This window comes from Pristis pectinata, chromosome 27 (assembly GCF_009764475.1).
Source record: "Pristis pectinata isolate sPriPec2 chromosome 27, sPriPec2.1.pri, whole genome shotgun sequence".
Taxonomy (NCBI): Eukaryota; Metazoa; Chordata; class Chondrichthyes; order Rhinopristiformes; family Pristidae; genus Pristis; species Pristis pectinata.
Genome location: NC_067431.1, coordinates 24,220,871 through 24,247,428, shown reverse-complemented (window position 1 = coordinate 24,247,428; position 26,558 = coordinate 24,220,871). Strand labels below are relative to the sequence as shown.

The following is a 26,558-nucleotide window of genomic DNA, read 5'->3' as shown; positions in this document are numbered from 1 at the left end:
CTTATCACACCTTAATTATTTTTGAGTGAGTTTTTAAAAATCTTACTAGTCTAAAGGAAAGCTGTGAAATTCATTCCTGTTTTGATTTGACTGTCCGGTGCCTTATTCTGGAGAGCATTTTTAGCTTTGAAAATATAATCGTTACTCTTGCACACATATATCGGTACACTTCCAACTCAACTGAATATCTCTATTGTTAATCTATTTCTATTTTTCAAGCTTTAATTGTGTCTGTTTTTTGTATTGATACTGCTCTTGAAAAAAAACACAATGATTTGGAGAAGTAGCAGATATGGAGAGTAATCTACCATGCTGGTTACTTCTTAAAAATGCAAAGCTGTGATTAGAAATTTGCTGCCTTGATAAGTCAGATTCCTGACTGGGAGTGCTGATGCAGTGGCAATAAATTTCATTGAACCTATCTGCCCCATGATGGTGTAATAATTGAACTTTAATGGGGGGTGAAATTCATCTTTGGTTACAAGCACCATTTTTAAAAATGCATTAGTTCATGGCATGAAGACTTTCACTGGCATTTATTGTCCTTCCCGAATTGCCCTGAACAAAGGAAGCTGTTAAAAGTCATCCACATTGGTGGGTTTGGAGTCACGTGCAGCCAGACCGGAGAAAGATTGCAGATTTGCTTTCCTGAAGGACATTAGTGAACCTGAAGGCATTTTATGACAGTCCAGTAGTCATGGTTAATGACACGAGATTTTCTTTGTATTTCCAGATTTTATTCAGTTATTTGAATTTATGTTCCTTCATATAAATTCAGACTCGTGTGTCTAGATCAATAGTCCAGTCCTCTGGCTGCTAGTCCAATAACTTAATGGTTGTGCAACTATACCCCATGCAGTGTGTGAGAGTATCAGCTACCAGTTGTACTCACCTCTACATATTAAGTTTCACTGAAGTATTTGAAACCAAATATGGGGAGGTAAGGGTAACCAGTGGCTGGTACCCTCACACACTGTTAGTGCTTGTAACCATTGATGAATTTCTCCCTATTTGTCTGACATAGTAAAGTACATAATTTGCATAAATCTTAATAATATAAGAAAATGAGGTTCAGTGTACATATTCTGAATGAAAGGTGGTGATATTAATGAGAAATAGAAGCACATAAGTGGAGTTAGAAAAACAAATTATGATCCAATCAATCCACTTAAGGTGTCGTAATATGTCATTGCAATAAGACCATACACTATATTCCTGCTCTTTATGACGAAAAGTAATCGTACAACAATCAACACACAAAATATCAATAAAGAAAACAACAATAGACTATTGGGTAATGAAAATGAAGACTCTGGAAACATTCAGCAGTTGAAAGAGGAACAGAATTAACATTTCAGGTCAGCGACCTCATCAGAATCAGAACTGATGAAAGGTTATCAACTCGAGACGTTAATTCTGGTTTTCTCTCCACGGACACTGCCTGACCTGATCTGCTGAGTCTTCCCAGCATTTTTTGTTTCTATTTAAAATTTCCAGCATTTGCTGTTTCTTTTTGCTTTTTGAAACTGTTTTCTAAAATAGAAAGAGGTACAACTCTCAACAGTGACATTAAAGATGCTTTTGTGCTGTTTGAATCCAGTAATATCTGGTTGTGCAGCTTAATTTTGTGCCATTAAAAGAATAAGTGAACTGTCACATGTCAGACATGCATAGTTGCCAATAGTTTTATATGCCAGATATAAAGGTTTGGTGTGGCTCATTTCCTTTATGGTGAGGGACCTTGACAAAACAATTAATTTTTCTGTCCATGAAACAAACTTCTTACAAAATAGCAGATGGTTGTAGCCTGAGCTACTATTATGTACACTGTGGAGTGCTTTGTCGCATAGCAACTTGAAGGGAAAAAAAGCATTTGAATCAACTGAAGCTCAGCAAATTAGTACCTTATCCCTTGTCTTTAAGAAGTTTTTATTAGCTTTAAGTTTAAGCTTAACTTTAAATTTCCATTTGGTTCCATCAGTCTTGCCCTTTTTTTCTGTCTTCCTTTAAAATGACAGTATAGGTTTATTTTAAGTGTACAATCAATATCTTATGCATTTCAAAGAGATCCTCTTTAGCATGTAAAGCTTTGATCTACCTTCATGATTTATCTTCTTTGTATTTGTGCCCTTTTTAAAATTTATGTATCAATTTCTTTTTGTGGCATAGTACCATAAATTAAACCACTCTAATGGTGGTCTTGCATGTTCATTATGAACTTTAAGTTTAACAGACCTACATTCTTTTCATTGGTTTTATCTTCAAAATTTTTAATGATATTTTAGATTAATGAGAGGTAGGTGGAAATGAATATAGTTCATAATCCCTGCTGTACAAGAACTCAGTTAGCTTACTCCTTAGAGAGATTACACTTTTTTTACTCACTATTGATGCTTGGATATTGACGCAGGTCAGGTGTGTAGCCCTTTTAACAGAGCTTCTGTGTAATATTAGCTCATTCTCAATCCAATGAAATTCTCAGTCACGTCCTCCAGTGGTTCCTCACCTAATTTTCTTCCCAAGGCTCCTTCTACTTTGCAAATTTTGTACTACTTTCTTCAAGGATTTCACTGGCCTTAAACTGTAGCAAGCTTATGCCTTGGATATGGTGAACTGAGAATTTTCTGGAGCATTAGCACTATTAACAAAATGAACAACAAATTGGAATAATGCTTCAATGAATTCTTGTGAAAAGTATTAATAAGTATTTCAGTTATTTTGTCTGTACTACCACTTTAGCTTCTAATAACAGAAGAACATTTTCTCATTACCAACTTCACTTATTACTTACTGGTTCCTTTTGCATCTAATATTTCTTTCAGCCTGTTCGAGAAAATATTCTCCCCTTTTCCCTGCAGATTTTGTACATTTTATTTTTAAAACATTTATAATCATTTACATAAGATCAATTATAATGTCAGTGTCCCAATTTGCAGTTCCTTGACTGAGTTAAATTTCAGTAATACTTCCACTGATTTTAATAGAGACATCCTGATTTATTCTTCTTTCTAAAAAGCATATGCTTTCCACATAAAACAGATGCCAAAACATTTTCAAAGTTATCCTATTGAGGTTGTGATCACCAGAAGATCCACTGCTAATAATATTAATTTTGATTTATTACCTCATTTTCACTTTGGGATGATTAAAAGTAAACGTTGAAAATGTATTAAGGTTTGCACATATCCTTGTCATCTCACTCTCTTTGGTCCCATACCTACTTATTAATTCAGACCAGGGGCTATCATCGTCTGTCATCTGTCTGAACGTCAGTTCATGCCTCTACATTTCCCACCTTCCTTTCCTATATTGTTCTCCCTATCCACTGGAGCCGCCTTCATCTCTTATTGGAATCAAACCTATGTTTCTAGAACATGCAGAGCATCATCATTTATTTTAGGAGTGCATTGCTAATTTGAGCTTATTTCTAGCATATGGATGTTTATAACTAATGCTCTCCCTTTGTTTACATTGTCCTTTTGTTACTGAGTATTTGTTTTCTTGAACTGGGATCTTACCCTTTCTTTGTGACATTTAAAGTCATAAGTCCTTGCCTTTTTTGTGGACTGCATCCCTATCTTGTTCATCTTTATCCAGTTGTTATGTACATCTAATATATTTTGAATGCTAACTGTACCTTAAAAAAACTAATGTTTTCACAGATATCTGAATGGAAATCTTTAGATATTAAACAGTTTGACTTTCATGTTGAGGTTGGAAGTGTGGAGGATCTGATTACTACTTTTCTGTTTTTCCTATGATCAATAAATCAGGCTGAGCAGACGGGTAACACATTGAGCCTAAATGTGCCACAGGTACAGCTCATCAATCCAGAGAACCAGATAGTGCAGGTCAGTTATGACGCTCTTTTGCACCATTGGATGTTTTATGGTAAATACGTACTGTTCCAGTGTGATTTGTTTTAATGCTATTGTTTCAGAATCAGGTTTATTATCACTGACATATGTCATGAAATTTGTTTTTTTGCAGCATATGTCAGTTATGGCATTTGTAATGTTGCCCACGCTTGCATAAAATTGAAAATACTTATAATTGATTGAGTTATCTTGATGAAATACTGATGTTTCTTTCTTTCATTTATATAAAAATATGAAAAATTCACCAAGCTCCACTGTTGATAACAAACAGGATTCTTTTTGGAGTTTATTTATAATGGATTATCTTTCTGAAAGAGCTTTATATTTGTTGCAAAAACATTTACAAGAGTTAGCTTATTTTCTTTTATTAATGGTCAGTAGAATCTACCAGTAAGCAAAATTTTGGATTTTGACAACAAAAAAATAGAGAATATAAGTAAAAATGACATATGAACACTTGAAGAAAAAAGACCATTCAGATTATCATTTCTTAAAAGCCAAGCAATGATTATCTCCACTATAAGAGAATCTCACCTCCTCATCGTAACATTCTATAGTATTACCATTGCCAAATCCAGTACCATCAATATTCTCAAAAACCTAACCAGACCAGCCACATAAATGCCTTGGTGACAGGAACTGCTCAGAGGCTGAGTACTCTGTAGCGAGTGACTCACTTGACTCCCCAAAACATTTTCTCCATTGATAAACTACAGAAAGGGAATATGACAGAATAGTCTTTAATTTCCAGAATGTGTGCTGTTCTAACAACACTCAAGAATCTCAACACCATCCAGAATGATGTACCTGGTTGATTGATCCTCTATCTACCTCCTTGTGTGTTCACTCCTTTGAACAAGAGTGCATTATTGCCACAGTATTTACCATATACAAGATTCCCTTAACAGCTCAACGCAAATTCTGTGACACCACTCCCCCAAAATCAAGAGCAACAGTGACACAGGAAAGTTACCCCTGGCAGCTTATCCTTCTGTGTCCCACACCATTTGACTTGGAAATATATTGCCATTATTGCCAAATCAAAATTCTGAATCGGTTACCTAACAGCAATGTGGGAGTAACTTTGCCACGTGGACTGTAATGGTTTAAGAAGGCAGATGACTACCACTATCTCAAGGGCTACTAGATAGGGCAAAAATGCTGGTCTTGGCAGGCTTCCATCATCCTTGATGAAATAAAAAATATTCCTTTCTCCCTTTCTCTTTACCTCAGTTTATCTGAACCCACCAAAATCTCAGCATTCTTGATATCCCATATAGATGAAGTAGGTCCATCAGTTTCTTTGTGCCATGTTCTTCTTACGAGAAAGTATTTTGATAATATAATGGGAATATTTGTTAACTAAATAGTGTTGAAAAATAAAAAGGGTTTTATGTAATACCATGCTCACTGCAAATACATTTTCTACCCAAACTATTTATTTACTATTTAAGAAATGGAGTGCAGATTTTTGTCTGACTTATGAGTATGGATAATTACTACTCATCATCTCAGTGCAATTGATAAGGTACACTGTAAATTGTTTTTTCTATTAACTGAAGACTCTATTGCTTATATTTGTGGGTTGGGCTTTTAAATTTTTGTTTTTAGAAACAAATTAACCAAAATCTTCAAGATTATTATTATTTCTTATAATTCTAATTCCAATTAGATTACCATTGCCATAGTATTTTCCAGGCTAGTCACTGGAATAAGTCACATTTTTATCATTTTGTCTTGTAAATTACTTGCTTAATCATATTACTTTTAATTAGAATAGACTTTTGAAAGTACTCCAAAGTATTAGTTTTAAGAACTCTTGTTAATAAAATTTATGGATTCAGAGATTTCTTTACTAAGATTGAGATTTTTTCCCACCAATTCTAAATTTATTTTAGAATTGAAACACCAGATTAGGTTTGATTGTGATGAATGAGATTAATACTGACAGATCCTGTTATTACTGCTACTTGTCACATGTAGTGTTGGTTTTCTTCCTTAGACTGATGGTAACATGAATCTAGATAGTGATGAAGGTGAAGAGCCATCACCAGAAGCATTGGCACGATATCTCTCCATGAGAAGACATACTGTTGGCGTTGCTGACCCCAGGTTGGTACTAGTATTTTAATGACTTTGTCAATGCAACCAATACATGAAAAAAAAACAACTGGATGCCTGCACATTTAAATTTAATCCAAACTGAATGTAGTCATCCCCAGGCTTGATTGGCTCTTGTTTTTGAGAAATGTGATAAAATTCAAATGTATGCATTAGAAAGAGGAAAGGTGATTTCATTCCTCATTTTTTGTTTTAATCAGATGTAGCAAATATGAGGGACCGTTATGCAACAAGCAACTTAAATTTACTTTTTGATTTTCATCATATTTTAGATGTATGTTCAATAATAAATTTGAAATTCATGTGCAGATATGAAAATTGTATAGCAACTGAGGTTGGGAGAGGCACGAAGAAGAAAAGGAACAGGAGTTTGTGTAGTTTGGGAAATACACTTTACTGGAAAATTAGGCAAAATGGAGTTGTCCATTCTCAGATATGAATTAGCTTCAGTGGATTAACAGGTATGCAGAGGTGTGGTGAGAAGTTACATGTACTTGAAAACTCTCAGGATCTGGGTGGTTTGAACAGAGGGGAAAGAAATATACACCGTAAAACTACTTATTGAACTTCAGTTGTAATGTTTATTTCATAAATCAAAAGTTAAACATAGTTTTGTTAGAAAACTTACAGCCTTCATGTTCTAAAAGATGGTGTTACAGTGCCCCCAGTGGTCCAGTGGATAAAGCATGACTTGGTGCAGCACAGAATTCTTATGCAGAAAGGTTCCAGTTGCAGTATCAGATCAGTGTGCTGTGCCAGAATGATGATGGAGACTTCATAACTAAGCTCAGTGTTCTAGTGCTATGGAGAGGGGAAATTGCATATGCTTCCCAGGTTTAACTGCAATGAAGTTATTCTTTCAAGCAAATTTTCATGTAAAGGCAATATGAAGGACATGATCAAGCCTGGCTGTGATTCCACAGACCCCCACCCACTCCTCAAAACTTAGTAGACAGACAAGTTGCAGATACTCATTCTCTGACCCTAGCATCTAGGATGTCTGACGAAGTTACCCCTTATTGTGCAAGCTCAATATAATAAGCTAAATTCCCAGCTTTGGAAGAAAGTGGTTAAGTATATAAAGAAATTAAATAATAAAACTAATTATAATTAACAATATTCTGATTCTTTTATAATGTAGAACTGAAGTTCCAGAAGATCTGCAGAAATGCCACCTGCCTGGTTTTCCACGTACCGTGCCTCAGGCTCCTTTCCTGCAAGTTGTTCCAAATGTTAATTTAATGCAGAACATGCTTCCCACGCAGAATTTACAGCCAGCCACACAGCTGGAATACAAGGTATGGATGCCTCTGCTTAAAATTTATTAGTAAATAATAAACGGGATTTAACTGAAATACCCTGCAGTCCCTAAGTTAAGTATCAGTAGTGTCCCTGCATTGGAAGCACCAACCAGTTGTCACTGTTGATCCCAGAAATTTTGTAACCGGATTTCCATGCAAATTATAAATTTAATTAATACAAATCTGTCGTTGTGCCCCTGAACAGAACCATAAATCAACATTGCCTTTATGAGGAATTGGAAGCGCAGCAACTATGTCCAGAGTTTTCAGATATAAATCATGCAATTTAAAATCTCCATTTCTTAAACGATTCAACAGATGAAAGTAATTGCATTGTGGAATTTGTATCTAGGTATATGTGAATATGTCTAAACTAGAGGAATTCTTGGGATTAAGATGACTTACTTCCACCCTAGTTTTGTGGGCTTTAAGGTGACTAATGAGGCCAGTATAGGAACCACAGACTCCTACGTAGGTGGAGAAGGTCATGACTGATGGGATGGGTAGCTTGTGAGGGGGCGTGCTTCCTTTGTCTTGACATTCTCAATACCACCCCATATGTTCCTTCTCTTTGAATGGTCATGAGCCAGTGATTCCTACAGTCAAGTGGTATGTTGCATTTCTTCAAGGAAGCTTTGAGCACATCCCTTTCCTCTGTCCACCTGGTAATCCTTGCCCTCACACCTGTCAGGCACAGAAGTCCTTGCCCACTCCCTCCTCCTGTCTTTTCACTCCCTTCTTGCTATGGTGCAGTTTTTAACTTCCAAACCTGGCTGCATTCTGGGTTCTGTCCCCAACGTTTGGTTCTGGCTGCTTATTCACCTGCATCATACAGCACAGAAACAGGTTCCTCCCCCACCATGTTCATGCTGACCATCAAGTTTTCATCTATATTAATCCCATTCAACAGCAATTGGTCTGTTAGCTGCCTGTGCCTGGGTAATTCATGTACTCTTAAATGTTGAGAGTACCTGCCTACACTACTCACTCAGACACTGTATTCCAGAGTCCAGCCACCCTCTGGATGAGAAAAGTTCTTCAGATCCCCTCTAAATCTTTTAAACCTTACTTTAAACCTAGTTCCTGTTCTGTGACTGCACACTAACAATGCTGGTCACACTCTCTAATGAGTCTGAAGTATCATAAAAGAGTTTGCCTGCCATATGTTTCTAGCTGGAAATCTAATTTGTGTAGCTGATAAATTTTCAGATATTAAAATGAATGGACAAGATGTTGTGGGCTGCCTATGTGTAATATTCTGCAGCGTTCATTCAGAAGGTGAAGCCACATTGCAGGAATGTGTAATTGTAAAATTTACCCTTCAAAGTTTTTGAATTTCTTAAACCCTTTTTTATTTATAAATGTTGGTATTGCTACAAGACCGTCATTCATTGTCCATTTCTAATGAGGTGGCAATGTGGCTTCACCTTCTCTAACTGCCACAGCTGCAATATTATGTAGTAGGTAAGGAGTTCCACAGTTTTGACTCAGTGATGGAATATTATGGCTGAATCAGAGAACTAGACAGTGCAGAAGAAAATCATTCAGCAACATATACATGAAAATTGAGAAAAATCTCTCCAACATTCCACTTCCAGCCACTTTTGGTAACTGACATTGAAGTCCCCAGTGTAGGTGGATGAATCATTTGGATCAGTTGGATATCCCTTTTTAGCTACTTCTAAATCAAAGTAGGAAACATTCTGGGAATTAAACTCTGCAAAATTCTTTCAGGTTTGCCAAGGAAGACCCATTTTCTAAAAAAACTACAATGAATATTTGTTAGTATTCTAGGGAAGAAAAACATGATAATTGCAGATCTCAACCTAAATTATGAGTTCATAATAAAGGTACAAGCTCACCACTTCATTCTTAATGGTGAAGTACTCGATCATCTTTCTAGAGAATAAAATATTACAGTGCAACAACTGTATTTCTGCCTTGTCCTTGGACTTTTGGCAGGTTTTAATAAATCAATGATAATAAACATTCCATTTCCAAAATGAATGATTCTATAATGTTTTTCATTGCTGTGTTAGTAATTTTCTCTGTATTAAGCAGAATATCAAAGTTGAGCCTGAGTGCGTGTCACATTCACTTTCAGAACAGATCAGTTTAGTAGTGACAAGTACAAATTTTAATTTATTAAGATTATGTTAATAATTCTTAAAAAGCAATCACTTTAATGCTTTCCAAATCGGGAATGGCAAGGTGCAGTCTTGGGTCTCCCTTTAGTTCAGGGCTGCTGAGCCAAGGTCAAAGTAGCATATTGGTTAAGTTACTGGAATAGTATTCAGAGATCCAGACTGTAAACCAGAGGTATGATTTCAAAGGGCAGCTTGGAAATTTGAATTCAAGTAATTAAGTACATCTGCAATAAAATGCTAGCTGTAGTAATGAATGACTGATTTACTGATTGTTATACAAACACATATTCATTAAGGACCTTCAAAGAAGAAAATCTTGCATCCTTATGCAGCAAGGCCTAAATGCGACTCTTGACCCACCAAGATGATTGACTCTTAATTGCCCATAATGTTCTGACTGGATTGAGGCACTTCTGATATGGTATAAGAAACGCTGCTAGTTTTGTTTCTCCCAGAGATGTCATTGTAGCTCTTTGAAAACCTTTAGAGCAAGCAACAAATATTTACTCTGTGTAATCAAGCATAATGGCCCAGGTTACAGAGTTTGCATGCGTTGTATATATTTAATTCTTAATTTCTGTGTTATCTTTTTATTTTGAGTTTCTTTGTTTCTTTTTCTTCCTCCAGTAATTTTTTTTTATTACCTTCCATTCTGGTATTAAATTGATTTCCCATTACACAAATCACTCATTCAGTAAAAAAAAATTGCATTTTCAGATCAATTAATGGTAAACTTATTATTGGGAAAAAAAGGTAATTAAGGGAAAGGTATTATAGTTTATTTCTCTCTCTCTCATCATTTCTGGTCAGGAAGTTACCATCATTCAGTGAACAGAATTTCATGTATATATGTTCCTGCATCTCTGTTTTGAATTCCTAAGGAACAATCCTTACTTCAACCTCCAACTCTACAATTGCTAAATGGTATGGGACCTCTCGGTCGCCGTGCTTCTGATGGTGGAGCCAACATCCAGTTGCATGCCCAGCAGTTACTAAAACGTCCAAGAGGCCCTTCACCTTTGGTCACCATGAATCCAGTAAGTAGTAAACCAAATAGATCAATATAGAAAACTAACATCAACAGGAATTTAAAAGAGCTAGTATTAATATTTATATATGAAACATTAAATGTGCACAGCTAGGAATGTGGTAGAACTTAAAATATCTGATTAGTTTCTCAGCTTGGCTTATAGCAACTCTGACTATGTCGTATCTCCCAAGGGAGTGCTGACATTGAGCTGGTGATTGGATGTGTTAGTGAGCAGGGTGGTGGCAATTTTCATCTGCCTGTGAAAGCAAAATTTTCTTTGTTTTCACTTTGAGCATTTGCCTTGATAAAAAACTGCAAGAGAATGTAAAACATTTTATAACTACCATGTATCACCATATTTATAATCACTGGTATGCTTTTTAAGGTATTTATCTTGTAGGAAACAATAGCTTAGGCTTATCTATTTAGTTTAGAGCCACTGAAGATTCTTGAAGAGATTTTCTTTCCTTGCCAGTAAGCAACATACTGAGCAGTTGTTAATTGATTCATAAATTTGCAGAAGTCACTTAATTGACATTTACCATCTTTAAGTTAAAGTCTATTATTGCAGTAGTTTGTTCAAGGTCTTTCCAATTCCTTGATCTTTTCAAGGCTGTTTGCCATAATTATACACTGGCTGACACCACAGTGCGCTCTCTTTTGGGATAATGTTGCTCCTAAAAAATATCTTGCAAAGTTGCACATTTGTTTTTCTTTATTGAGAGTATAAGAGTTAGGACGTCATGTTGCAGTTGTACATAGCATTGGTTAGACTTCATTTAGTGTATTGTGTGGAGTGCTGGTTGCCACACTACAGGAAAAATGTGGTAGCAAAAGAGGGAGTGCCAAAAAAATTCACCAGGATGTTGCCTGGGATGGAGGGCTATATAGTTATTAAGGAGAGGTTGAATAGGCTGGATTTATTCTCACTGGAATATAGGAAGCTGTTGGGTGACTTTATAGAGGTTTTCAAAATTATGAGGGGCATAGATAGGATCGATAGAATCGTTTTTCCAGGGCAGGGGAGTTCAGAACTAGAGGACACAGGTTTAAGGCGAGAATAGAGAAATATGAAGGAGATCTGAGGGGTACGTTTATCACATAGAGATGGTGACTATTTGGAATGAGCTGTCAGAAGGGGTGGTGGAGGCAGATATAATTACAATATTTAAAAAGCATTTAGATAGATACTTGGATAGGAAAGGAGTAGAGATATACAGGCCTAATGCAGGCAAATGGGATTAGTGTAGATATGCATCATGCTTGGCATGGACGTGGTGGGCCTCAAGGGCCCATTTCTGTGAATGTTTCTATGATTCTGTGAATGTAGTCCAGCATATCTTTATACAATTGGTTCCCTTCCCTTGTAGTTTCTCTATACCTTACACATCAGTGTGTACTCGCTTCTTTTTCTCACAGCATGCTGTGCCAGTCGTGACACCAGTGGATGAGGAGGGCTCAGATGGTGAGCCAGACCAGGAAGCTGTGGAAAGGTATGTAGCAGTACTGGTGAGTTCATTTACTCACTTACAACCTTTGGATTTTTCCAGAAAGAGGCATGCCTTGAATGTTTCCAGTTTGGTTTTGTTTACTTCTACTTCTGTGTGCCTTGGCTTTGCCTCAGTCCATCAACTGCTGAAAGTATCAACCACAGCTTCACGATTCCCTGGAATCAACTTTAAGCATTCTCATGGCTGACCTTTATCTTACATAAGCTTCAACTCATCCTATGTTCTGTTGTTACGCTCTAGTGTACAAAGTCCATCTCACCTTGTGTTTTTAAATCCCTTCGTGGCCTTGTATCTTTCTGTGGCTCTGACTTTTGTCAGTTCTCCCTGAATTCATTCACATCTGGTAGCCTAGACTTTGACACACCCTCTCTTTTAAAATCCTTAGGGCCAACACCACTTTTTCTGTAACCTTCCTTAAAATCCACCTTTTTGAACAATCTTTTAATCTGCTCTCAGATCTTTTTTGGCTTAGTGTTTACCTTCCTGGTTATGCCTCTCTGAAGCACCTTCCAATGTCCTCTGTGCTTTTGATGCTCTACAAGTGCAAGTTGCAGTTGTTGATATTTCAGAAACAGCTGCTTGGAAGGAGGAGAAATTAGTAATAATGGTGGGTGTCTATGTTTAAGTGCTGGAAAGAACCTTCATTCAAAAATTAAATCAATATCATTGGAATAGGTTAATCAGAGAAAATCTTATCCCGAAGGGGGAAGAAACCATATTTAAATCCATACACAACTAAATGTCTTGCATTTAAAATTTAAAATACCAACATAACTATTTTCTGCTCTGATAGTCCCTGCTCAGGTAAGCCTTTTGATTTTTTTTAAATATCTGACTATCGTTAGGCAGAGAAGGAAAGTTATTACCACCGGATGAACCAGCAACCTTTGCACAACAATCACATTGTCAAATATCTTCTATCATTTCCAATCTAGAACCTGCACTGAACAGAAAAGATCAAATTGTCTTTGTGTTCTACAATAGTACATTACACATGCTGAAGCACAGCTGTTGAAATGAAACAAGGTATCTGTTGCAGCTTATTACCTGAGCAATGCCATGGGAGATCATAAATGTTTAGTAATTGTATAAAGAAGAGATCAGTTTTATTGATGTCATGCCACTTTGAGGATTATTGTGAGCTGTATCTTGGTGGGCAGCTTTTGGGCTCTGTCCTTCCAATAAATGGCTTTTTATTTAAATAATCTAATTCAGTTTTCATTGACGTAAAATAATTTAGCCTTTGCTTGCTCCAGAAACACTGCCTTGCCTTGCATATGTTGCTCTTGAGAGCAAAATAACCCATAGAGAAACAATGTTTATTTGATAATATCTGATACATAAGTCAAGCTAATTAATAAAAAGAAATGAAACTGGTAGATAACAGTGATAAATTATATCTATTCTCATCATTAACTAACCCTGGCATGCTTGATGCTGCTACTTAATACAAAGAAACAATCTATATTAACATTAATAAGCACAAAACTACTTTTAAGAGTTAATATCACTTCTAAAAATAAAGTTAAACCAGATATAGTTATCAAAAATTTCTAAACTAAATTTAACTATAGCTTTCTATCTACTAGACTGTAGTATTACAGTATCTACCTTATGTAGATAAATTTCAACTTAAACATACACTTGTGTTGCAGGTATCTGGCTAACAGGTCTAAACGCCACACTCTCGCAATGACCAATCCTACAGCTGAGGTTCCCCTAGATTTGCAGAGGCAGCTGGGACAGCAGCAGGCAATCCGTTCACGGGCCTGGGTTCCTCACCCTGAGCAGCACAGCCGGTGAGTGGCTTTTGCACAGAAGTCTGAGTCTAAACCTCAGATGTCACCGTGGAACTACTGCTGGTTTCAGCATTCCAGAGGAAGTAGAATAGATTATTTGAGAGATCTCCTGTGCCCCATTTTAAAAAAAATTGAAAGGAAAAGAATAGTAGTCCACGTGCTTATCTATAACTTTCAATGCTAATACACCTCAGGTGGCATACCTAGGAGGAAAAGGATGTTGTTTTTGTACATCAGTTAAATCCATAATACTAGTTTCCAATCCAGCTGAATCTTCTGGAGAGGCTGAAGGAGTACATCAGTTAGCAAGCGATCCTAGAATGTCCTGAGCCAAGTCGAAGCAATCCGTTACAGAGCAGCAAGAATTGGGAATATGTTAGTTGCTTGCCCTTTGTGGCAGGGAATAGTGTGAAAATAGGAAAACGTAGGAGAATACGAATAGTATGAGGAATCAAGAAACTACTTAATATATCATTATCAGTTAAGTAATTAATGCAACAGATCACACGTGTACACTTAATTCTTGTTATTTCTTACCCATTGTTAGGGCTGGTGGCATAAAGGGGGGAAAATGTATACATGTCCTCCCCAGGTTATGGCAGGGTTCCATTCCTGTGAACCGTTCATAAGCCAAACGGTTAGCAAGTCGGAACTGCGGTTGTGAACTGTTCCCACACTGAGAAGATGCCTACAGTCACAGCATCTGGCAAGTCCATACCGCCAGTCTCCCAAATGCTCGCTCGTGTACAGGCTGTACATAAGTTAGGTGTTCGTAATGCAGCAAGGACCTGTAATCATGAATGACAGTTGGTAGATGATTATGGCAGAACACTTAAGAGAATAAAACACAAAAAGGAAAATTAAGATGTATAAGAAAAGAATACAGAAACTGAATGAGGTAAAATCACCTCACTGGAGAGGAAGCATTGGCACAGGCACGGTACTTCAAACGGCCTCTTTCTATGCTGAGATTCTGATGAAAATCACTAAACGGAATAATGGAAAAAAAATGGAAGTTTTGGGGTGGGGTTGGAGAATAGAGGAAATACTTCCAAAGCTATATGGCAATAAAATTATATTTTGTAAACATAACTGACCACTTAAGGACAAAACCTGAGAGTGTTAATTTCCACATTCCATAAAAACTTGATTAAATCAATGGGCAATTTTTATTTTGCTCTTTTGTGTTCTTTATTTTATTCATTCACAATTTGTGGCCTTCACTGACAGGTGCAGCTTTTGTTATCCATTCCTACTTGCTCCTAAACTGCTATTTCAGTAGGTTGTTAAGAGTCAACTACATTGTTGTGAGTTTATGAGCCAGGTCTGGTAAGGGAAATGTGTTTACTTCCCTGAAGGACATTTTGTGAACTAGATGAGTTTTATGACAACCTGATAGGTTCATAATCACTGCTAATGATACCAGATTTTTATTCCAGACCTATTTTATTAATTGACTTGTAATTCCCCATCTGCCAAGGTGGGATTCATGTCACAGAATCTTTAGTCCAGATCTCTGATTCTCTCCCAATAACACAACCGTAATGCCACTCTATTCACACCCTCAGTTATTAATGTTGTTAATAACTTCTCTGTGTACATGATGGTCCTAGTGGATCTCCCTTGGCTATGCTCATGGAAAGTCAGGGTAAATGAATTAGTCTGAGAGAGCACTGGCAATGCTGTAGACAGATCTGTGGATGAAGTCACCAATGCCCAGTTTGGTGGGGGAAAGGGATGGGAGAGAGATGTGTACCAAGTCAGGTTTTCTGATTAATGGGCAAGAGAAGTTGGCTCAGATTCTTTTTGCTATGTGGGGCTGGAGGGATTTGTTTTATTGCTTGCGGACCTCCTCGCCACCCCTTCCCCTCAATAATGAGCAATGGATAATAATTTCAAAAAAAAAGTTATGGAGGGAAATGGGGGATGGAAATAGATCATCACTTCCAGTGTAAATGATCAAGTTCATCTCCTTGACATTTTACATCGCACAGCTTAGAGAATTTAGCAACAGTGCAGTGGGGCTGTGTTGAAACATTAGATAGTCACTGCTGTACATAATATGATACAAATTATAACCTTTGCAGCAATAGATGCAATATTTTTGAACTATTGCAGCAACTGACCATATTTAATTCTCTTTATTTCCTCCAGCTCACTCCCACACTAACCTCTCTGTCTTTGGCTCTCTACATTACTCCAATAATATTTAGTGTAAGCATGAGGAAGGCTACCTCATCTTTTGACCTATATAATACATCTTTCCTGACTCAAGCCCGAGTTAAACAGGTTCTTCTAATGATTCTGCTACTTCCATCTTTAGATCGATCTTTTGTGTTTTTACTTATTACCTTCCCAGCTGGTCCTTCATTTTCATCTCTTCTGACATTTGTATCTTCCACCCTATCACAGACTTTCCTTCTCATTTCTTAATTTCCCTCCACCATTTCTCTGCAACTTAAACTGAAAAATTTTGAAATGAAACAACTTGTATGATGACAGTTCACCAGTCTGACGCATTAACTCTCCTTCCCTTTTCATAGCTGCTGGCTGACTCACTGACTACTTTCAACATCTAGTTTTTAATTCAGTTTTCTGGTATCTTGCTATTCATCACTATTTTAATATATATAGTTTTGCCATTTGCTATTTGTGAATAAATACTGGTTTCATAGTCTTTTAATCTAATATTGGTTATTAAATTTTCTATTGCAGCAACAACTTGCATTTATATAGCACTATTGACCTCGTTAAATAGCTCAAGGAGAATTGTCAAATCAAATTTGACAGGTCCAGATATTTGCTAAAAGTGACCTAAACCTTGGTCAAAATGATAGGCTTCTAAAGGAGGAGGGAGATGCACAAAGGTGGAATGATTTAAAGAGAACATTTCCAGACTTTTAGGCCTTGTCAATGGAAAGTTTGGCTGTCAGCGGTGGAGTGACTGAAGAGAGAAAAGCACAAGATGCCAGAATTGGAGACCTGCATCGATCTTGGTTGTTTGTAGATTACAGAGATGGGGAAGAGTAAGGACATTGGAAGTCCTAAAGATAATAATTACTCTCATTGAAAAAGACAGACACTTAACATTTCATGAATGATGTTTTCTACAGGCTAAGTGGTACACAGATAACTGAACCCAGGTTCACATGTAATCCTATTGTTGCACGGTGATCTGAGGAGAATAATATGCAAAAGAGTTTACATAACTGCTTGCACATGTTTAATACTACACTGTTTACAGCTTTTATAAGCTAGTAACGTAGCAAAGTGATTTGGGCTTGAAAAAATATTTTACCTAATCTCAGAATTTTGCTTGTATTTCATGTGGTTACCAAGAATTTTACTTAATTTGCTATTCCATCAGATATATTCAACAGATTGACAGAACTAAAATCTGAAAGCACACACTTGAATGTAGTTTACACTTGGTATTCACATGAACCACATGGTAGCCGCTACATTGGAATTCTCAGTAAAGGAGATAATTGGTGAGATATGGAAGCTGTTAATAGCAACAAATTGCCAACTACTGTCCAATTCAGTGGCGTTGCCAGGACTTGGTAGTTCTACTTACTGATTTAACAGAAACGTCAGAGCAATCAAGATTTCTAACTTTTGAACCATGATCCTAAAGCTTAATTTTTGTTCATTTGTTAGAAAGTCTTGAACTTGTAATTCAGATTACATAAATTAGGCATTTTCTTAAATTTATCGCTAGATTTTGTAATTTTATAATCTGTACTATGGTCATGTTTCTTTATTCATGTTAGTATCAAGATATTTAATTATCAAGTGGTTTGGTTCAATTTCCCTTGAGATAATGCTAAAATTTAACTTTATTATTTTAAGAGCAATGATTGTAAAACAAATGTGCAGGAACTAATACTCATTGGTGCTAACTATGCAAGTAACTGTTATATTTGACAATTCATGTATTTTGTCAATTTAGTATTGACTAGCTAAATTATTGTTCAGCTTCATAAAATGAATTTAAGTGGTAACAATGATCACTGGAGGAACCCACAAATGAACAGTGTTTATTGTTCAAAATCAGTGCTTTTCATAAGTAACACTAACTCATTAACATTGTATTATTAAAATATTCTCCCATTTTATTATGAATATTATTATGGAGCACAGTATAGAAGAATTCTTAATAATCGACTATTTCATTTTATGTGATCGAGTCAGAGCTTTGATTCCCTTAACAATTTTAAAAGTAGTGTCAAATCAGGGCAACTAGTAACAATATGTGGAAAGTACTCCTGTTCAAACCATCAGGTCCCATCACCGTCCAACTAGCCATGAGGTCTCTTGCTACCATCTGAGAGAGTGATAGAATTTCTAGGTCATGGATGTTTTCTTCAATTTTAGTGTCTAAGATAAAATTTGCATTATTTTTAACTATTATGCAGCTGATACAGAGATAGAATTAGAAAATACTTGCTTCTTGAGGTGGTGCCATGCCTAACATCAAGTGCTCAGGTGATGTTAGTTCAGCGCAGCTATAATTAAATTTTTACAGAAATTGATTGGTATTCTTTTGGCAGATCTAAATGTATGATTATTAAATACATAAAACAATTCATCTAAGAAATATATTAAAGTAGAAAATAAATAGATTTTTTTTGTGTGCAATGGGTAAATTCACCAATCTTGCTCTCCCAGTGAAGGTGGGAGGTAAAATTATCTATTGTAGGACCCATAAGAATATGGATTGGTAAATTTATCTTTCTGTAGCATTTTCTTTGTAACAAGTAACAGCTTGGAAAATATCTCTACTTCTATAAAATACTTCGTGGGGTGGGTGAGAATGAAATCAGTGTTCTGCAGAAAAAGGTAAATGCAGTACAATATACCTTACCATCCTATTAGTCCAGTCTGTTCTTTATTGTTCGATATAGCTTACATTTCAATTTAGCAATTTGGCTTAGAAGAATTACTGATCTTAAACATATTTTATCAGATTTTTACAATTTCCAGAATCTTTCTGCAACATAACTGTTATTGATCGCTCATGATTTCTTTAGTGCAAGTTTGTACAGAGGAAAATAAATAAGTTGTGAATAAATTATAGGAATTATATGTGTAGGGATTTGGAAAGAGCTGCATCTGAGAAAACATGATCTTTACACAGCCCTAAAATGAAACAAGATGATGCGAATTTGAGGTTAGGGTGGTAAATGGAGTTTGATTTGTTGCACTTTCACAGAACCTATTAATTTTCTAAGTTTTGTCTGTTTTGCAGTGTTTGCTACAAAGACCCCAATACCCTGCACCTTCCAACTGAACGATTCTCTCCAGTTCGTCGTTTCTCAGATGGTGCTGCTACCATACAGGCATTCAAAGCTCATCTAGAGAAAATGGAGAAAAGCACAAACACAAACAGTAGCATAAAGCAGCTGCAGCAGGTAGGCAGTTTGACAGCAGTGATTAGATAAAGTCAAGCAGCCAAGGGTAGAGTAAAGCTGCCACAAGACCTAAGGCTGGGAAGTAATTTAATCTCATTAGTCATTCCCAGTGATGGCACATAATTGTAGATAACAGTGTACTGCAAAAAAAATGGCCTTTGGCCCACCGTTCGTGCTGACCTTTTGCCCACCTGTACTAATCCCATTTGCCCGCATTAGGTCCGTATCCTTCTAAACCTCTTAAACATATCAATTGAATCTGATTCCAACACCTCCTCCAGCAGGGCATTCCAGATATCAATCACTCTGTGTGTATTTAAGACTCCTTCCTCTCACCTTAAACCTATGCCCTCTTGATTTTGATACCCCTACCATGGAAAAACAGATTCTTGCTACTTACCATATTTATGCCTCTCATAATTTTATATACTTGTATCGGGTCAGCCCTCAGCCTCCTTAGCTCTCAGGAAAATAAACCCAGTACATCCAATTCCTCCCCATAAGTCCTCCAATCCAGGCAGCATCCTGGTAAATCTGGAGATGCTGGAATCTGCAGAAGAAAACAAACTACTGGAGGAACTCAATGGGTTAGGCAGCACCTGTGGAGGGAAATGGGCAGTTGGCATTTCAGGTCGAGACATTGCATCAGGACTGAGAGTGTAGAGGGCAGATAGCCAGTATAAAGAGGTAAAGGGGAGTGGTGAGGCAGGAGCCAGCAGGTGATAGATGGAACCAGGTGGGGTGGGGGATGATGGGCAGATGGAGCCAGGAGGGGAAGGTGAAGGTAGAGTCAGAGACTGGAAGGTGATAGGTGGAGACAACAAAGGGCTGTCGAATTCTGCAATCTGATTAGTAAGGAAGGTGATGTGGAACCAGAGAAGAGAGAGATGATGGGCAGATTGAACCAGTGGAGGGAAGAGGATGGGAGACCAATTGGATTAAGTGTGTGGATAATGGGCAGGTGGAACCAAGTAGGGGAGTGGAAAGAAACTGGGTAAGGGGCTTGGAGGGTTTGGAAAGAAGGGAGGATTGAGAGATTCTGGGTCAGAAGGAGAGAGAAATGAACACAGATGGTGTGGGTTACCTGAAATTGGAAAATTCAGTTCATAACATTGGGTTGTAGACTACCCAGACAGAATATGAGGTGCTGTTCTTCCAGTCTGCGTTTGGCCTCCCTTGGCAGTGGAGAAGAATAGGGACAGACAAGTCTGTGTGGGAATGGGAAAGGGAGTTGAAATGGCATGCCTCACCTGGAAGGGCTGTTTAGGTCCTTGGATGTTGGTGAAGGAGAAGGTGTAGGGATAGGTGTTGCATCTCTTATGGTTGCAGGGGAAAATGCTTGGGGACATGGAAGGGTCAGTGGGGAGGGAGATCCTTGTGGAAGGCAGAAGGAGGTGGTTGACCCGCTCAGCTCCTCTAGCAGTTTGTTTTTTGCTCCTGATGATTCTCCTCTGCATTTTCTCCAGTGCAACCACACTCTTCTCATAGTGTGCCAAGCAGAACTGCACACAGTATTCCAAGTGCAGTCTATCCAGTGCTTGGTAATTTACAACATTATGTCCTAAACCTTATGTTCTGTGCCCCAGCCTATAAAGGCAAATATGGCATATGCCTTCTTCACCAGCCTATCTACCAGTGTTGCCTATTTCAGGGAACTACAGACTTGAACCCCAAGATCCCTCAATTCATCAACATTTCTTTGTGCCCTACATCTACTGTATTTGACCTACCCCTATTTGACTTCCCAAAGTGCATCTCCTTGCACTTGTTGGGATTAAATCCCATCTGCCAACACTCCAACCAACTTTCCACCTGATCTATATCCCACTGTCGCCTGGGATAACCTTTCTTGCTGTCTACAACACCACCAATTTTCATGTCATCTGAAATCCAAATCCCACTGAAAGCCCCAGAGTATTAAAATTCTGACCCATCAGTTACTCAGCTGCACCATCATGCCCATAAATGCCCGGAGGCAGGACATCTTCAGAGGGACACTGACCAGATGCTCGTATTGAATATTGCCTACCTAAATAGATGGCCATACTACTATTTTATCCACCCTGCTATTCAGACTGAGTCGATTTAACGGAAAAGGGCAATGCCAGTAAGGAGAAGAATTTCATCTTTCAATAATATCTCTTTACTAGTTTCACAGCCAAAGAAAATACTCAAAATTGGATTCATCTGTACGAGGTACCTATGATGCGAAAGATTCCTTTGTAAATGTGAACATTTTTACCATTTAGCTTGATTCTTTGTCCATAACTGTAATTGAAGTTTTGTTAGGGAACAGCCAAATTTGAATTTCCCGTGGGTGTGTTAGGCATCAAGTACAGGCCTAATCTATCGCGTCTTGACAATTATGCACTTATGTCATAAGATGAAAATGGAAAAGAAACTATTTTAACCAACAATTTTGGATAATTTTGTTTTCATAATTCATGATCTGGGCATTGCTGGCAACGCCATTGTTAATTGCCCATCATTTATTTCCCTTTGGGAATTTGATTCAGAGCTGCCTGCTTGATCAGCTACATGATTATTGACTGATAGCTAAACCTGAACTGCAAATAGGGAAAAAATTTCTTCTGAATACTGAGGGTTGTTGGTACAGTTTACCCTTGGTAACAAAGCAAAATATTGGCACATTGCACCAGAAGTAAACATATGCTGTAAATATTTCATGATGCACCTGTTGGATGATTATTGTTGTCTTCCAAAAATGAAAATCAGAAAATACAACATTTATCTTGTGTATAAATCTAGCGATTCCTGTGTTTTGATTGATAGAATTATTTTGATCTTGGTTTTATTACTACAGATTTCAGAAGCTCAAATTGCAAATCTTGTATCCAAGTGACCACTTCTAAGCTCTTTTCATGTTTAGGAATGTGAACATTTGCAAAAGATATATGGAAATGCAGTGGATGAAAAAATATTTGAGAAGACTCAACAACAGCACATTCTTTACCAACAAGAACAGCAACAACAAATCCGACACCAACAGATTCAGGTAGGGAGTGATTTAAAATGACATACCCCTTGTACTGAGAGTGTTATTGAACCGAATGATTTTCAGTTGAGAAGAGCAGACTTCAGAGAGAATATATATGGAAACTTTTAACATTATAGCTTGTTGAATGGTAGCAACAATTTGTGAGATTAAGATGATGAAAGGTTCAGTTGTGCCACAGGATTTTTTTAGGTTCAGTGGATGAAAAAATATTCCAGCCTTTTTAGTCTTTCAGGAGTGTTAAACTAAGGGACGCAGGATATCCAGGTTATGGAAGATTTATATAGTTTTAATGTCACAGAAAACATTAAAATAAAAATTAAATTGTGATTGTTGTAGTCCTAGCTGGCAATCGGTGCATATGATTCCTGTTTATATTTTTTTACTGCCAAATGCAACCATTCATTTCTTTGCCCCTAAAGGAATGTATTCGGCCAGCTCAGCCTTCACCTCCATTGTCAACAGCTTCATTGGTACAACATGTGGAAAACCAACCAGCATTAATAACTCATCAGCTCCAAAGGTGAGCAATCCAAGCACATCTTAGTCTGGGTTAAGTAACTAAATAATAATGTACTATTTTTTAAATTTCTGTTTTGTAACTACTGTATGTTAATAATTTTATTAATATTGTATATCTAATTGACTGATACCTGTGATCCTTTATTGTGAGTTTAAGTCTCATACCAGCTTCTGAGCTCTCATAATCAAGGGTAACACTAAGAGAGTGCTGTTCTGTTGTAATGACAGACCAGATGTTCGGCTTTGATCCTCCGCGTGTTCTGACGATTCAAGTGAGCATGAAAGATCCAATTTGCAAATAAGGGGGCATGGAGTTCTTCCGGTATCCGGGACATTTCTTTGGCAATAAATAAGTTAACTAATCATTGTTGTCAGATGCATAATGATTTTTCAAAAATAATTTGGTATGTGAATGTCTTAAAATATTTTGATGGAGAATAAGCTGTCATATCAATTGGAGTAGGTGAACTCGCATGTTAAGTTACTTAAGGAACAATGCAATGATAAGGCAGCATGGGTTTCGTTGACTTGCCATTAACCCTTATACTTTGCTTAAAACTTTCGTTTACACAAGAAAAAGTTGGCACTGGTATTATTAACAATGGAATTAGTTTGAAAGTACCGCATTTAGAATACTCTTTAAAATTTTCAAACAGATTGTAAAGAAGTGCCATGTTGAATTAAATGTCCTTTTAATAAGTATATTTTACAGTATCTTTCAAACTTTATTAATTGGAATACAGTTAGTGCTCTTAAAACTGTAATTGAAGTATTCGTGAAATGATACTTGGAACATTCTAATCTTGTGTTTATAAGCTTATTTCCAACCACACCTAGCACCATTTGTCAAAAAACATCTAAAACCTATTACATGAAGCATGCTAAAGCCATAAGCCGAATATATTGCATAAGCTTGTTAAATCCCATTTACTTTAGATGTGATACATTATTGGGAAGTTGCTATTTAATAAGGTCAATGGGCATCTCTACAGTTCAGTTGAAAGCAGCATTTGGGAATTATGAGACAAAGGTTCATTAATTGAACTACCTGTATCTGCCTCCAAGTTACAACTTAAAATAAAATGCCTTCTACAGGTTACGAATTCAACATGAACAGTCAAGCCCCCCTCCAAATCATCCCAACAATCATCTCTTCAGCAAGTCTAATAATAGTCCTCCACCTGGCACCACAGCCATCATGCAGTCCAGCAGTAAGTATAGTCCAATGTCAATTTTAGAGACTAGGTTTTCCAGGCTAAACATCTTTTGAAACTGTATTTTTGTTTATTATTTGTTTTTTTTCCCCAACTATGTAAGTGAAATAGAGGTGATTCCATGTTGGAAGAAGTTTGGAATTGTTCATTCTTTATAGTATACTAAGACCCGTATACTGCAGGACATTATTGATTGACCACCTACTTGATTGACTAATGGAAGGTAAATCAATCATTGGCAAACCAGGATTCTTTCTTCTTGGCTTAACATAGTCTTGCAAGCTAATGCACGAATATGTTCAAGCAGTAAGAATCTTAATCAAAATAGCATTCTGGTATTACTCGCCTGCTTCTAATCATTCTGGATAATTCAGTCCCGATGCAGGGTCTTAACCCAAAACAACAACCATCCCTTTGCCTCCATAGATGCTGCTTGACCTGCTGAGTTCCTCCAGCTGTTTGTTTTTGCTTCATATTCCAGCATTTGCAGACTCTTGTGTCTCCATTCTGAATAATGTTTTTATATCGTAAAGAGCTTTGAATATCTTGCCATAAGCAAACAGAAATTCTGCATACATAGATTTGTCTGTAGTTTTATTTGTAAATTTGAACAGGTTGATTGTTCTCCAAGCATACAAGATAGCTGGCTGATGGAACAAACAAAATATATTCTTCAGTGGCGTATAATATTGCTCAGCTAAGCCACTTTTAATTTTTTTTTATATACTTTGTTTTATGGCACTGTCCAGTTCTAAAGTAACTGAGATCAACTAAGAACTGTAGTGCATTCTCAAATGTGAAATACTCCATTTAACTTCTTGCATCTTGATGCTCATTATCAAATTATATATAGTTGCTTGAGTTTTCTTCTGGCAATAAAAATCCACGGTTGCTAAATCATTATTTGGATATAAAATGAGTCTAGAGATTCTGAGCAAAGCTGTTCAGTTGAATTAATGAGTTAATTGGGTCTTCTGTTAGTACTGAGCTATTTGCAGGTTCCCAGGCTAATGTGGGGTATTGCTGGAAGTGTTTCACTGGATTGAGTACTGACTAGACCATTGCTTGTACAGTGGAAGTTCACTGTCTGAAATGTTTGTTTTTACACTTTTAATTTCTTAGGTTGTGCTGCCTCTCCATCCCAGTTTCAAGGCATACCATCCCAACATGCTCTGTTTCAACAGCCCAGTAATAGCCCCCCTCCCCCAAACCTTAATCTTCCTCGAATGAATTTACAGTCTGGATTGTCACAGCAGTCGCAAACACAGCCAGTTACAATTCAAGTCCAGGAACCTCCAGATATGCTCAGCAACAACTTGCTACAAGGTGCTGGGCAAAATCTGCACACCACACGTCCCCGTGGAATCATCAGTTCAGGGAATCAGATTCCCCTTCAACAGAGAGGGTTGCACATGCCATCTCTTGGGCTTGGACAACACAGGGCCCTGGCAAAACAACTGAGTGCTGACAGTGCAGAGGTAAACAGGTAAGAGTACACTTGAATCTGATTGCTAAGTTTTAGTACTCTAGCTGATTGGAATTAAAAGTTAGTAAGGAATCTGCTAACTTCCAGAGTTATGCAGGCATTGGTTCCGCTGCCAGCAGTGCATTTTCAATATCAGTTAGAACCATCTCTGAAAATTACAGATTTAAAATGACAAGTTGAATTTTTTTTAATTAGCCTTTTGTTCTTAATGTTGGATATTATCCTTAATTTGCATTTTAATATGGTTAATAATTGTCTTTAAATGAAAATCATCACACAGCACGTGAAATCTGACTTTTAAAAATTGTTTTAATTATTATATTTCCACTGAGATTTATAGATCAAATAATATTTGTTGAAAAATTAAGATGATTAATGCTTCTGAATTTTTTAGAAAAATCTGGCAACAATTTAGTACTGTGTGGTTTAGCTTGGTTATGGAGTTCTTCATGATTTGTAAATGACAACATAATAGCTTTTAAAGCTTAATAAGTTCAGAAAGAAATCTGCTACAAAAGCAACATATTTATACATCACCTGTAAAATAGTAAAACATCCTAAGGTGCTTCATAGGAACATTACTAAATTTGACCAAATTGTAAAAGAAATTTCAGGGCAGGTAATCATAAAGCTGGGTTATAAGAATTATCTTAATGAGAGGAAAGAAAAATGAAGTTGGGTTGGCTGCTTAAGGCTTTGGCAGTTGAAGAAATGGTCATGAGTGTTGAAGAGATTAATATCAAGAGGCCAGAGCTGAAGGAGAGCCAATATCATGGAGGGCGTAGGACTAGAGAAGATTGCAGAGATAGTGAGAGGAAAAGCCATGGAAGGTTATTTTGGGTTGGGTAGGTTGTCCAGTTCTCAAGTCCAACCCCAAACTGTTTAAAAACTCCCTACTTCCTGATGCAACAGAAGTAGGAAAAGGCATGCAACTAATTTGCTCCCAAAGAGGTGGCCTGACCTTTTAAATGTTTTAATGAGATTGGGAGCCTTCCAGTTAATTTCCTTGGCTTCCCAACAGTTAAAGGGAGGAGCTTAGGGAATAATGTAAATTGCTTTATTGCAAGGAAAAGTATGCAAGGAAAAGCAGCAGTACTTCCTCCTACTCTACCAAGCTTA

General features: G+C 37.0%; 1 protein-coding gene across 3 annotated transcripts in view; it reads left to right on the top strand.

Moving 5' to 3' along the window:
* sik3 (SIK family kinase 3) overlaps nt 1-26,558 on the top strand; it is a 244,102-nt gene that overhangs the window by 199,121 nt on the left and 18,423 nt on the right. For 2 of the 3 annotated variants that reach the window (XM_052039991.1, XM_052039989.1), the window contains exons 10-20: nt 3,774-3,851; nt 5,881-5,990; nt 7,141-7,297; nt 10,329-10,484; nt 11,897-11,970; nt 13,644-13,787; nt 19,039-19,201; nt 22,092-22,217; nt 22,640-22,740; nt 23,835-23,950; nt 25,076-25,439. In XM_052039991.1, the coding sequence (XP_051895951.1) occupies nt 3,774-3,851; nt 5,881-5,990; nt 7,141-7,297; nt 10,329-10,484; nt 11,897-11,970; nt 13,644-13,787; nt 19,039-19,201; nt 22,092-22,217; nt 22,640-22,740; nt 23,835-23,950; nt 25,076-25,439 (1,589 nt within the window). The remainder of the gene's footprint in view (nt 1-3,773; nt 3,852-5,880; nt 5,991-7,140; nt 7,298-10,328; nt 10,485-11,896; nt 11,971-13,643; nt 13,788-19,038; nt 19,202-22,091; nt 22,218-22,639; nt 22,741-23,834; nt 23,951-25,075; nt 25,440-26,558) is intronic. The other variant, XM_052039992.1, reaches the window with a different exon arrangement.